The sequence below is a fragment of the Physeter macrocephalus genome, chromosome 20, assembly GCF_002837175.3.
Source record: "Physeter macrocephalus isolate SW-GA chromosome 20, ASM283717v5, whole genome shotgun sequence".
Taxonomy (NCBI): Eukaryota; Metazoa; Chordata; class Mammalia; order Artiodactyla; family Physeteridae; genus Physeter; species Physeter macrocephalus.
Window position 1 is genome coordinate 50,696,054 of NC_041233.1, and position 14,343 is coordinate 50,710,396.

A 14,343-nucleotide genomic window follows, 5' to 3' on the forward strand; every position below is an offset into this window, starting at 1 on the left:
TGGCTCACGGGCCCAGCCGCTCCGCGGCATGTGGGATCCTCCCAGACCGGGGCGCGAACCCGGTTCCCCTGCATCGGCAGGCGGACGCGCAACCACTGCGCCACCAGGGAAGCCCCAGGCGGATTCTTAACCACTGCACCACCAGGGAAGCCCTACTCAGGCATTCTTTTATATCCATTATATATTTCTTGCTCTTCTGTTAGAGTTATTTCTAAATACCTTATAGCTATTTTTATATTGTAAATGAAATAATTTTTCCTGTAGCATTTTTCTAATTGATTACTATTGATACAAGAATGCAATGTTAGTGTTTCTCTTCTTTTGGCAACGCTGGTGAATAATCTTATTTTTAATGACTGATCTGAAGAGTTCTTGAATTTTTTATGCAATCAATATCATATGGAAATAAGGAAAGTTTTCTTTTGCTTCCTTTCAAACTCTTACTTATCACGTTTTTTTCCCTTAACTTCCTGCAATGACTAGTACCTACAGCACAACTGAACAAGAAAGTGATTAGAGGGTATTCTTGTTTTGTTTTTGCCTTTCAACAGAAATACCTTTGAAACTTCAGAATTAATCATGATGTCTGGCATAGGTTGTTATCAACTTGAGTTTTTTGTCGTTTTGTTCACGAATGAGTGCTTTTTTGTTGTTTTGTTCATGAAGGAGTTTTATCAAATGCTTTTCCTGGGTCTATCACTGCCTATGAAATGACTGCCTATCACTCTGAATTACTTAAACTGTAGGTTGGGACCCACTCGATTGTGATGAAATAAATTTAATGTATTGGCAGACCAGAATTTTTTTTTAAAGGAACAGAATATAACAGAGGGTACCAGACTACATCTGAAAATATAAGAAAGATATTGTTTGGTAAAACTTTTGTTTCCGTTGCTTACACAAACAAGCATACATGTGCTCTGAGTAAAATATGCTTCTTACTGTGGGTTGTATAAAGAAAAAGTACTGTTAAGGACAAACATTTTATTGTAAGGTTTTCTTAAAAACACAGAACACAATGCTTGGTTTTTGTTCATTTAAAAATACCCAGCTTTTCCTGATATTAAATAATAATAATATTATTAAAATAATATTTTAATATTTAAATATTGATGTTAAAATAATAAATCATAATCCCTTGATGGACAAAATGGCCCACATTCACAGAAACATCTGAAGTTACTAAAAAATAATAGAAGTAAATTAAGTATGAATTTCTGACAAGAATTCTTCTGCAAGAATAACTTTTGCAAAATTTTATACGTGTGTAATTTCTAAGGTAAGGGTATACAGCTTTCATCATACTTTCAAACTTGTCTGTGACTTTAACAATCGACAGAACCTCTACTCCAAAAAGTCCAATGTTAGTTTATATTTCTAAAATCAGTAGGTAACTTGGTATTTGCATTACTTATATCACATTTTCTGTACTTTTGTACTGAGTCTGGCTAACTCACCTCTTAGCTGTTTATATTACCTCATATTTTGCTAACTGCCTAGCCTTGTCAGTGGTTAAAAAAGAAATATGCTCTTAAACTCCACCTCTACATAACTGACCTCATTCAATGTTTTTCTTTGCCCATCACTCCCGAAACCTTCTTCTAGGACATTTTAAGATTGTTTCTTGTTTGTGACCAGAGGTAATACTGCTCACCTTATTCATTGGATTTATTTCTGGAAGATCTGTGGCTGTTTCCTGATTATGCTGATTGTGATTTATCACCAGTGAGACTATTTAAAAGAAGGCAACTCCCAAAGAGGAGCTCTAACACGTTCTGCACAATAGCAGCATTGTTGGTGGAGGTATCTAACCTGCCAAAGGGACTATTTAAAGGACAACACTCATTTGGATGCAGTGATTTTGAAATTTGGTTTTTAAAACTCAGTCCCTCTTGATATACCATATATGCTGATGTCCTCTACAAAAGCCACTTTTCAGATAATTAATCATTACATAGACATTTTAGAGACCACAATATTCACCTTAGCAATGATGCTGTCACAGGGTGCCAAATATTATAAGTCTAAAGAATACAGTATCACTGCTTCTAATTACAATTTTTAAAAACTCCTATTTCTATAAAGCTATGCTAATTCCCTGGCTGCTGCTAGATATATTAGAATGGTATCCAAACTGAAAGAAAGCTGTCTTTATAGTCTTTTTTAAAAAGTCCCCCAAATTAACTTATGTAATAAGCATAAATTTTAAGTACACTAAACAATCTATTATTTTTATGCTATTTCATAATCCCCAAAGCAGTATTTTAAAATCACAGCAACCTTTAACAATGATTACATCTGGTGAAGTGGTAATGGCAAAAGTAGATGAAGAAAAGGGCAACTTTTTATTTTTGCTTTTTAAAAAAAATACTTTTGTATCATTTAAATATTTAAATTAAATGTACTTTTTAATGAAAAACTGAATAAAGAAAAAGGGTACAATTGTAAAATCAAGAATCTCTACATTTATTTTATTCTACTCCCTGTTATCCCCACCTCTAACTTCCTACCAGGATGTTGTAGCACTTTGAGAGCAGGGACCTTGTATGTCTTCTATAGTCATGCCCGGAGCAGATGCTATGCATCTACCTGTTGATAGTAGAGGTGGAGGTGATGGGAGCAGGGGGGTTCAACAAGCCTTGAAGTGAGCATTCTATTTATTCAGAATAAAGAGATCTATTATCTCCTCCCTTTGAAATGCTGGTTAATATCTACTCACAGGGACTTCCCTGGTGGTCCAGTGGCTAAGACTCCAAGCTCCCAATGCAGGGGGCCCGGGTTCAATCCCTGGTCAGTGAACTAGATCCCACATGCCGCAACTAAGAGTTTGCATGCTGCAACTAAAAGATCCTGCATGCCGCAACTAAAGATCCCACATGCCGCAACTAAAAGATCCCACGTGCTACAACTAAGACCTGACGCAGCCAAATAAATAAATAAATATATTTTTAAAATATCTATTCACAGCTCTAACTGCTCTGTTCCTTAAACAGTCAGACCCCTATTTGTATGGAATGGCCAGAGTAACCTCTAGAGGGCTAAATAACTGCTTAGGTCACTGTTACTACAATTTTGAGAATATCATTCCACATATTACGTACAAAGTCCAATGCCAGAATCACTCTGTCATACACCTGAAAATTACAAAATATTGTACATCAACTACACCTCAATTAAAAAAAATATCCAATGCCAAGGGCCCAACTCCTGTTGACATCCTTCTTTTTGAACTACTAGCCAAAATGTTACTCATCTGTTAAAGGGGTTATTACCACTTCATTCTTACTATTTCTAAAATCTAAATTCAATTCTATCACCTTGTTATCCAACAAACTTGCTTCATATTTGGTCACTCTTCTTCTCAATAAACTATCACCTTCTCCATGAAGCTCACATACCTAAGCTTTAACCTCTTTTTAGGTCACGAATCACAAATATAGGTGCCTATATAGAGACCTGCCAGATAACATATGGGTAGGGGCATGGTTTAAGAAATACCAAGGAGTAACAATGATATAACAACCATTTATCAGCTCCAGACTCTGAGTTTATGAACAACAGGGTAGACAGGAACAAGGAGTTCTGAAATCTTCTATCCTGAACTGTAAAATACAATACTGGGCAAAGGGGCCATGGTTTAAATGAGGTCAAGGAGAACAGATGCATTAGAGCCGCAGCTGACAAACCTGTTCCAAATTTGCTGAAGGGGTGTTTGGGATTCCCTGTAGCTTTTTCCAACTGAAAGAGTCTCCAAGCATCGTTCATCACATTCTTCTCATGTTCTGAATCAACTGCATTTACCTCTCTGTCTTTGCAACTCTCATCAAACAAGGGGCACAGGAAAAACTGTGCAAACCTAAGGGTATGAAACATAATTAACAATTTGAAAGCTGTTATTTTAAGTGGCCTTTTAAAAATATGTTTAAAAAATATGTTTGAAACTTAGATAGGAAATATGAATTCTACAGAATAAGAAGAAACTACCATTGCTACTAAGAAAGAAGGAATATAAGTTCTAAGTAACAGAAGAAAAATATATCATACATATGTAAATTCAGAGAACTCTACCCCAGATATGTTAAATAATTAGTGAAAATATAAAAAGAGTAACACCTCTGATTCTGACAATTCCCATGTGTTGTTACCACACCACCAAGCAATTCTCCAACACCAGCTGGGTGGCCTAAAATTCAACTCAATACTGATATCATCAGATCTCACAGGTCCTACAAGACTGCCCCCAACTTCAAACACCAGTTGCAAGTCCAGGTTGTCACCTGGGCTTCTGACCAACTGGCTGTAGATCAGAGGTTCCCACGACCTCCTCCTCGGGTTTGATTAATTTCCTAGATCAGCTTACAGGACTCAGAGAAATGTTTTACTTACTAAATTACTGGATTTATTATAAAAGGATATGATTCAGGAACAGCCAGATGAAAGAGATGCATAAGGCAAGGTATGTGGGAAGGGTATGGAGCTTCCATGCCATGCCCTCTAGGCAGGCCATCCTCCCCAAATCTCCATGTGTTCACCAACCTCTAAGTTCTCCAAACCTCATCAGGATTGGGTAAATCACTGACCACTGGTGACTGAAGTCAATCTCCAGCCCCTGGACTGAAAGTTCCAACCCTTAATCACAGGGCTGGCTCCCCTGGCAACCAGCCCCCAACCTCAGATTATCAAGGGACTTCCCCAAAGTCACTTCATTAAAATAACAAAAAGCAACCTTTGGCTCTCATCACTTAGGAAATTCCAAGGGTTTTAGGAGCTATGGGCCAGGACCAGGGACAAAGACCAAATATATATTTCTTATTATAAGCCACAATACAACAACAACAAAAAGTCAGGGCAGACTTATGAGACAGAGCAATGTATTTAAGATTTACAATTCGGCATGTCTATGAAAATCCCTGTTGTATATGCCTAATTCTCCAAGAAAGGAAAAGGCAGGTGATGGTTCTTAGGCAATAAATCTTAAATTTACAGTTTTAAGTGCAATTTCACTAAGACTCAGGCATTTTAGGACAACCTAAGTGACCTATTTTTAAAAGGCTCTATCTGAATATTTTTCCTTCTTATAAAGAAAAGGAAACAAACTTTAATTAGTGGATAAAATAATGGAGTGAAAAACCTATGACACGGTAGTTGACTAAGACATAATTATGGGCTTTTATGAAATATTGAGAGAATTTTAAAAATTTAATAAGCAGTGTTTCAACAAATAACATGGCAGGTAACTTTAACATAAGTAACCAATATGCTTTTCTTGAGGCTATTCTTTAATAGTAGTATCAAAGCTGAACTAAGATTCCTTTAGTTAATAAATTAACCCTCCTATATCAGGTTGCAATTTAAATCATGATTTCATATAGTAGTAAGTCTTCTTAAGAAACTTTAGACCCCATCTTATAAAAAACAACGTCCAGAATTCAGATGAAGCCAAGAGAAGAGGCTCTGTCTGAATGAGACTACTATTCAGTGGGCCTAAGAGACTCCTGGGTTTATAAACATCTCAGCAACTGCACCTCATAGTCCAGCAGTCAAAAAGACTGTTACCATTAATTGATATTATTTTAAGCACATAGTGAATACAATCCTGTGCTAAGTACTTTACGCATACCAATCCAAAGGGAAACTCCATCTATCCGGAGCCTATAATCAAAGATATATGGAAACAGATAATTCTAGACATATAACCACTTTTACCTACCTCAATTCAGGCTGGGAAAAGTGCCTAATAGCTACATACCATAGCTGGACAAGTCCACATAAAGGGTCATGATTCTGACACAGTATAATCAATATTTTTGAAAGATGCTCTATATAAGTGTTTTTTTTACTCTGATCCAAGTAACAGACATCCTCCATCAAACAGAGATCTATTATATGAACATCTGCTGAAGCATTTGTAAAGCAGGAAATTAAATTCAGTGTATGATCCCAGGGAACTCATTAATGGAAGTCTTCTGGGAATACATACAAAAGATGATTACACCTCAAAGCTGCTGCCTGAAGACTGAAACATAAGCTAGAATAAATAAGAAACAGGCTACTCCAACCCAGTCCTGTATCCTGAACCCATGCCCTTGTTCTGTTAATGTTCTTTGCGCTACAGAATAAATTCAAACTATTAGGTTTGAAAAAAAATGACTATTAATATAAGTAAGCAATTAAAGCTGAGAATTACTAAAACTGTGAAGTCAAACTTCATTATAGACCCATCAAAAGGCTGCAGAATGACACCTTCTTGGTAACACAGAAAACTGTAAAAATTCACCACGGGAAAAATTACACTTTGAACAATGAATCACATCACTGATATGATAAAAAATTATATATTGTTAGCTGTATAGAAAATTGACCAAGAAATTAAAATAGCCTAATGGAGCTTGCTCCAGAAAATACTTTCACAAAATGTCCCCAGGGTTGAAACAGCAGGTCAAAACATTCTGTATCCACTAAGTATCCTTGAGGATTGAGGAACTAAAGGAGAACAGAATATTTAAGTTCTTGCATTCTGGAACAGGAGTATAGTTGAAAGGAGATCCATGACACTATTACAGTTTATTCTTCATCACATGCTTCATATGTAATACCAGTTAGAATGGGAAGGCCTGGTGAGAATTTTATAAGTCAATAAAATATTTTGTAGACTTAAAGGTTGGTTTAAAGTCATGCCATTGTTTTTCCTCTGCCACAAAGTAAATATATGACATCATTCATTATTTTCTTTTTTATAAAATCCAGAGGGGGAAAATACTGTTTAAAATATCTTTTGTTAAGCTATAAAGCTGTGAGGACATCTTTGTAAAAATATTAATTATTATTATTAACATGATGAGTGAACAAAGGTGGATAATTCATAGGGTATTTTCAGCATTACCTGTCTAGGGCACCTTCTAGGTGTTCATGAGAAACATCAAAATAGTAATTGGTATGCTCTCCACTAGTAAAGGCATTTGAACTTCCTGCATGCTCACTGAGAAACTGGCTGTATTCATTTTCTTTAGGGTATTTCTTTGTTCCTAAAAATAGCATATGTTCACAAAAATGACTTAAGCCAGCAATATTTGCAGGATCTGACAAGGAACCTGAAAGAGAAGAGAAAATATACATATGTAATAAATCATTTTTTTAAATGTTGAAAGCTATGGAGTACAGATGAATCACAGATGATTTGGAACTTCTGTTAGCATGATAACTCCAACCACAGTCAGAGAAAGTTAAGCATAGGCTACTCCAAATGGTGCAGTTTAGATTCAAGCCCCAGCTTTTGACATCAGTTAGTTGGTGGCCTTGGGCAGATACTTAACTCCTCTGGACATTAGTTTCCTCACACATCACACTAAGAGGAAGAATTGAATTCACTGTTTTATAAGAGCTAGAAACTTTCTAGCTCTTATATTTTATTGCAGGAGACAATATAGCACAGTGCTAAGAGCATAAGTTTGGGGGTTAGCAGCTCTACTAGCTGTAAAACTTTGAGTAAAATATTTTGCTTCAGTCACCTTTTTAAAAACATTTATTTATTTATTTAATTTATTTTTGGCTGCACTGGGTCTTTGTTGCTGCGCGCAGGCTTTCTCTAGTTGCGGTGAGTGGGGGCTACTCTTCATTGTGGTGTGCAGGCTTCTCATTGTGGTGGCTTCTCTTGTTGTGGAGCACGGGCTCTAGGCACGCGGGCTTCAGTAGTTGTGGCTCGTGGGCTCTAGAGTGCAGGCTCAGTAGTTGTGGCGCACGGGCTTTGTTGCTCCGCGTCATGTGGGATCTTCCCGGACCAGGTCTTAAACCCATGTCCTCTGCATTGGCAGGCAGATTCTTAACCACTGCACCATCAGTGAAGCCCTCACTTTTTGTATACATACCTTACTTAGAGAGTTGTGCAACTACAAATTAGATGATAATTTGCAAAGCACACTGAGCTGTGCTTGGCAATAATTATTTGTTCAACTTATGATGGTTATTATCTTATTTTCCCAATTCTAAAATGCCGTTGAGTTAAATAAAAGCTTTTCAGAGAGGAAAAAAAGAAACTAAATGTACACATAAATAAGAAATAACTTGATTAAAGCAGCATTAAATGTGGAAGAAATGTGCACACAAGAAATTTAGGAAATATGGTATTCCCTAGTATATCAAAAGTTTATAAAAGTAAAGGCATTAGAATTGTCACTGTTTTAAAGGATGGGAATAGAATTTCCTTGCTGCTACGTCACCTTAGCTGGGAACCTAACAAGATACTTTTGGTAAATGCAAGGCGATTTAACTTAGACAACTGTAGATTACCAATAGCTGTACAGGACTACTGTACAAAGTAAGGTACATCGAACTGGTAACTACCAGGTCTCCATTTGCACAAATATGGAGGGTTCTAATAATTGTCAACATTAGGGCAATGAAACTGAACAAAGCTTAATTCATAATTTTAAACTGTACCTATGTGTACATCAAGTGCTGCTGATGATTTATCTGTTGTGGGATCACTGATGAGAAGTACTTTGATCCCATTGGCAAGCTCTAGTCCACGGTATTCTCGTTTGTCTTCAGGAGATTTGATGATATGATTTCCTATTCTCTTGATAGCTGGATTATTCATTTTGCTGTAAGTCTTTTTTTGGAAACTGAAAAGAAAAAAATTATTAATTGTTGGATTGTGCTTTTTTCTTTTAATGAACAAAGAGTAACAAGCAAAACCATATATCATCAGATTAAAAAATGTGTACAATGAAGTACAACTGACATACAATATTAGTTTCAGGTGTACAGCACAGTGATTCATCACAAACTGATCACCACAATAAGTCTAGTAAACATCTATCACCATACAAAGTTCTTAAAATATTATTGACTATATTCCCTACATCCCCATTGACTTATTTATTTTATAACTGGAAATTTATACCTTTTAATCACCTTCACCTATTTTGCCCAACCCCCCACCTCCATCCTCCCCTCTAGCAACCAAGAATTTTTCCTCTGTATCTATGAGTCTGTTTCTGTTTTGTTTGTTCACTTATTTCATTTTTTTAGATTCCACATAGAAGTGAAATCATACGGTATTTGTCTTTCTGTCTGACTTATTTCACTTAGCATAATACCCCTCTAGGTCCATCCGTGCTGTTGCAAATGGCAAGATTTCATTATTTTCATGGCTGAGTAATATTCCTGTGTGTGTATATGTGTGTGTGTGTGAGGTATGGTACACAGACACACACACACACAGACAGACACTGGAATATTACTCAGCCATGAGAAATAATGAAATCTTGCTATTTGCCATTCATCCATATCTTGGCTACTATAAATAATGCTGCAATGAATATAGGTCTGCCTATATTTTTCAAATTAGTGTTTTCATACTTTCTTTTTTTTTTTTTTTTTTTTTTTGCAGTACACAGGCCTCTCACTGTTGTGGCCTCTCCCATTGCATAGCACAGGCTCCGGACGCGCAGGCTCAGCGGCCCTGGCTCATGGGCCCAGCCGCTCCGCAGCATGCGGGATCCTCCCGGACTGGGGCACAAACCTGTGTCCCCTGCATCGGCAGGCGGACTCTCAACCACTGCGCCATCAGGGAAGCCCTCTCATACTTTCTTGATAAATACCCACAAGTGGAATTGCTGGATTGTATGGTAGTTCTATTTTTAATTTCTTGAGGAAACTTCATACAACTGGTGCATTGCATGAAGTGCACCAATAGTGCACAAGGGTTCCCTTTACTCCATGTCCTTGCCAACACTTAATTTGTTGTCTTTTTTTTTTTAGTTCACATTTCTTTGTACCTGTCTTGTGATGACTGGCAATTGGCACTTCTTGCTTACATTGATTTGTTAATATTTCTGATTTCATGGCTTCACATCTCAATATTCAATTATAAATTCATATTACAAAAGTTACACTAAGATTCAGAAGGATCCAAATATAAAACAAATAATTCAAGCTTTCAATACAGAAAAAAATCATGTTCAAACTGTTTTTTTTTTTTTTTAATTTAAAGTAACAATGGTTCTTAATTGTTGTCTTTTTGATGACAGCCATTCTGACAGGTGTGGGGTGGTTCTGATTTGCATTTCCCTGATGTAGTGATGTTGAGCATCTGTTCATGTGTCTGCTGGCCACGTGTATGTCTTCCATGGATAAATGTATATTCATTTTTTAAATACCCATTTTTTTTTAAATACCCATTTTTTAAATCAGATTTTTTTTGATATTGAGTTGTGTGAGTTCTCTATATATTTTGGATATTAACCCTTTATCAAATATATCATATTAACCCTTTATCAAATATATCATATATGTTCTACCATTCAGTAGATTTTCTTTTCATTTTGTTAATGGTTTCCTTAGCTGTGCAACAGCTTTTTAGTTTGATGTAGTCTCATTTGTTTATTTTTACCTGAGGAGATACATCCAAAAAAATATTGCTAAGAACGATGTCAAAGAGCATACTGCCTATGTTTTCTTCTAGGAGTTTTATGGTTTCAGGCCTTACAACTAAGTCTTTAATCCATTTTGAGTTTATTTTTGTATATGGTATAGGAAAGTGATTCAGTTTTCCCAGCATCACTTGCTGATGAGAATGTCTTTTCCCCAATGTATGGTCTTGGCTCCTCTGTTGTAAATTAATTGACCCACATGTGAGTGGGTTTTTTTCTAGGCTCTCTATTCTGTCCCATTGATCTATGCATCTGTTTTTGTGCCATATAGTTTTGATTACTATAGCTTTCTAGTATAGTTTGAAATCAGGAAGCATGATAACTCCAACTTTGTTTTTCTTTCTTAAGACTACTTTGGTTATTAAGGGCCTTTTGCAGTTCCATATGAATTTTAGGATTATTTGTTCCGTTCTGTGAAAAATGCCGTTAGTATTTTCATAGGGATTGCACTGAATCTGTAGATTGCTTTGGGTCATGTGTACATTTTACCAATATTAATTCTCCTATCCATGAGCATAATATAATCTTTCCATTTATTTGTGTCATCTTCAATTTCTTTCATCAATGTCTTATAGTTTTCAGAGTTCAGGTCTTTCACCTCCTTGATTAAATTTATTCCTAGGTATTTTATTCTTTTTGATGCAAATGTAAATGGGATTATTTCCTTCATTTCTCCTTCTGAAAGTTTGTTATTACTATACAGAAACACAACAGATTTCTGTATACTGATTTTGAATCCCACAGATTCACTGAATTCATTTATTAGTTCTAACAGTTATTTTGGTGGAGTCTTTAAGGTTTTCTATATACAGTAGCATGTCATCTGAAAATAGTAATCCATTACTATGTTGAATAAAAGTGGTGAGAGTGGGCATTCTTGTCCTGTTCCTGATTTTAGAGGAATAGTGTTCAGCTTTTCACCACTGAGTATTATGTTAGTTGTGGGTCTGTCATATATGACCTTTATTATGTTGAGGTTATATTCCCTCTATACTCACTTTGTTGACAGTTTTTTTCATAAATCGATGTTGAATTTTGTCAAATGCTATTTCTGCATCTGTTGGGATGATCATATGATTTTTATCCTTCGTTTTGTTAATATGATGTTTCATGTTGATTGATTTGCAGGTGTGGAACCATCCTTGAATTGCTGGAACAAATCCCACTTCACTGTGGTATATGACCCTTTTAATGTATTGTTGAATTTGGTTTCCTAATATTTTGCTGAGGATTTTTGCATCTTTGTTCATCAGGAACACTGTCATGTGATTTTCTTTTTTTTTATAGTGTCTTTATCTGATTTTGGTATCAGGGTAACACTGCCCTTGTAGAATGATTTTTGAAGCGTTCCTTTTCCTCTTTAAATTTTTAGAATAGTCTGAGAAAGACAGATTGATATTAAGTCTTTTTTAAATGTTTGGTAGAGTTCACCTGTGAAGCTGTGTGGTTCTGGACTTTTGTTTGGAACTTTTTTTTTTTTTTTTTTTTTTTGTGGTACACAGGCCTCTCACTGTTGTGGCCTCTCCCGTTGCGAAGCACAGGCTCCGGACGTGCAGGCTCAGCGGCCATGGCTCACGGGCCCAGCCGCTCCACGGAATGTGGGATCTTCCCGGACCAGCGCACAAACCCGTGTCCCCTGCATTGGCAGGCAGACTCTCAACCACTGCGCCACCAGGGAAGCCCATGTTTGGAACTTTTTGATTACTGCTTCAATTTCATTACTAGTGATCTGTCTGTTCAGATTTTCTGTTTCTTTGTGATTTAGTCTCAGAAGATTGTATGTTTCTAGGAATTTATCCATTTCTTCTAGGTTGTCCAATTTGTTGGCAAGTAATTGTTCATCACAGACTCTTATGATCCTTTGCATTTCTGTGGTATCAGTTGTAACTTCTCTTTCATTTGTTTTTATTTATTTGGGTCCTCTCTTTATGAGTTTGGCTAAAGGTTTATCAATTTTGTTTATCTCTTCAAAGAATCAGCTTTTAGTTTCATTGTATTTTCTATTGTTTTTTAGTCTCTATTTCATTTATTTCTGCTCTGATATTTTTTATTTCCTTCTACTAACTTTGGGCTCTATTTGTTCTTCTTTTTCTAGTTCCTTTAGGTGCAAGGTTAGATTATTTATTTGAGATTTTTGTTTCCTGAGGTAGGCCTGGATTGCTATAAACTTCTTTCTTAAAACTGCTTTTGCTGTGTTCCACTGATTTTCGAACATTGTATTTCCATTTTCATTTGTCTCAAGGTATTTTGTGATTTCCTCTTTGCTTTCTTCAACTGGCCCACTGGTTGCTTAGTATCATGTTTAGCCTCCATGTGTTTGTGTTTTTTCCATTTTTCTTGTGAACTGATTTCTATTTTCATACCATTGTGGTCCAAAAAGATGCTTATTTAATATAATTTCAGTGTTCTTAAATTTTCTGAGACTTGTTTTGTGGCTCAGATGTGATCTATCTGGGAGAATGTTCCATGTGCACTGGAAAAGAAGGTATATTCTGCTAGTTTTGGGTGAAATGTTCTGTAGATATCTATTGAGTCCATTTGATATAATATGTCATTTAAGGCCAATGTTTCCTTACTGATTTTCTCTCTGAATGATCTATCCATTGATGTAAGTGAGGCTTTAAAGTCCCCTACTATTATTGTATTACTGTCAATATCTCAGTTTATATCTATTAATATTTGGTTTATGTATTTAGGTGCTCCTGAGTTGGGTGCACATTTACAAGTGTTATTATCTTCTTGTTGGATTGATCCCTTTATCATTATGTAATGCCTTTTTTGGTCTTCTGTGACAGTCTTTGTTTCAAAGTCTATTTTGTCTGATGTAAATATTGCTAACCCAGCTTTCCTTTCATTTCTATTTGCATAAAATATCTTTTTCCAATCCTTCACTTTCAGTCTGTATCTTTAAATTTGAAGTGAGTCTCTTACAGGCAGCATATAAATGGGTCTTTTTAAAATCCATTCAGCCACCCTATGTCTTTTGATTGGAGCATTTAGTTCATATACATTTAATTACTTATAGGGATATACTTATTGCTATTTTGTTAATTGTTTTATGGTTGTTTTTACAATTCTTCTCTGTTCCTTTCTTATTCTCTTGTTCCTTCCCCTTGTGCTCTGATGACTTTCTTTGGTGTTATGTTTGTATTCCTTTCTCTTTATTTTTTGTGTATCTGTTATAGGTTTTTGTTTGTGGTTACCATGAGGTTCACATATAACAAATCTGAAAATCTGTTTTGCTAGTCCTCAGGTCATTCTCAGAGATAGTTGTCTATTTGTAGTTGTAGATTTGGCGTGTCCAGGGGCAGAGGTGAGCTCAGGATCTTCTTACTCCACCATTTTGATCCAGACTCTAGAGGAAACTTTTTATAGCCTATCTATAGGGTATAATCATTCCTCTCCTCCCTCTTAACCATCATTCTTTCACAGAATGATAACAATATTGTTTCTGTGGAGCCATATTTGTACCTAGGAGAACACATCGATGGGGATTTGCAACAGGACTGGTTGGGCCATGAGTTCGTCAGTGTGCTGACCTAGAAGAGTTTTCAATACCAATAACTGCTTTCCCACATATTTCAGAGGTATCTACTAGAGTAAGTGAGGTGAGAAGTTGTGAAAGTATTATTATTGGGTTAACCAAAACACTGCTCAAACTTATGATATTCAGAGATAAGGCAGATCTGGAACTGATGGGTCTGAAATTCACATGCTCAAAACCTAGGAAACACCATTGAGGAAAAATCCTGTGAAGTCCTAATAAAAATAAGAGACCTGGGATGTCCTATGAAGGCAGCAAAAGCAAACACATAAAAACAAACAAACAGGGCTTCCCTGGTGGCGCAGTGGTTGAGAATCCGCCTGCCGATGCAGGGGACATGGGTTCGTGCCCCGGTCCGGGAAGATC

The 14,343-nt window shown here is 36.2% G+C and overlaps 1 protein-coding gene across 4 annotated transcripts in view; it reads right to left on the reverse strand.

Moving 5' to 3' along the window:
- IDE (insulin degrading enzyme) overlaps positions 1 to 14,343 on the reverse strand; it is a 116,466-nt gene that overhangs the window by 58,031 nt on the left and 44,092 nt on the right. For all 4 annotated transcript variants that reach the window (XM_024121182.3, XM_028482098.2, XM_007108705.4 and 1 more), the window contains exons 2-4: positions 8,437 to 8,621; positions 6,884 to 7,091; positions 3,687 to 3,856 (exon numbers count right to left, since the gene is read on the reverse strand). In XM_024121182.3, the coding sequence (XP_023976950.1) occupies positions 3,687 to 3,856; positions 6,884 to 7,091; positions 8,437 to 8,621 (563 nt within the window). The remainder of the gene's footprint in view (positions 1 to 3,686; positions 3,857 to 6,883; positions 7,092 to 8,436; positions 8,622 to 14,343) is intronic.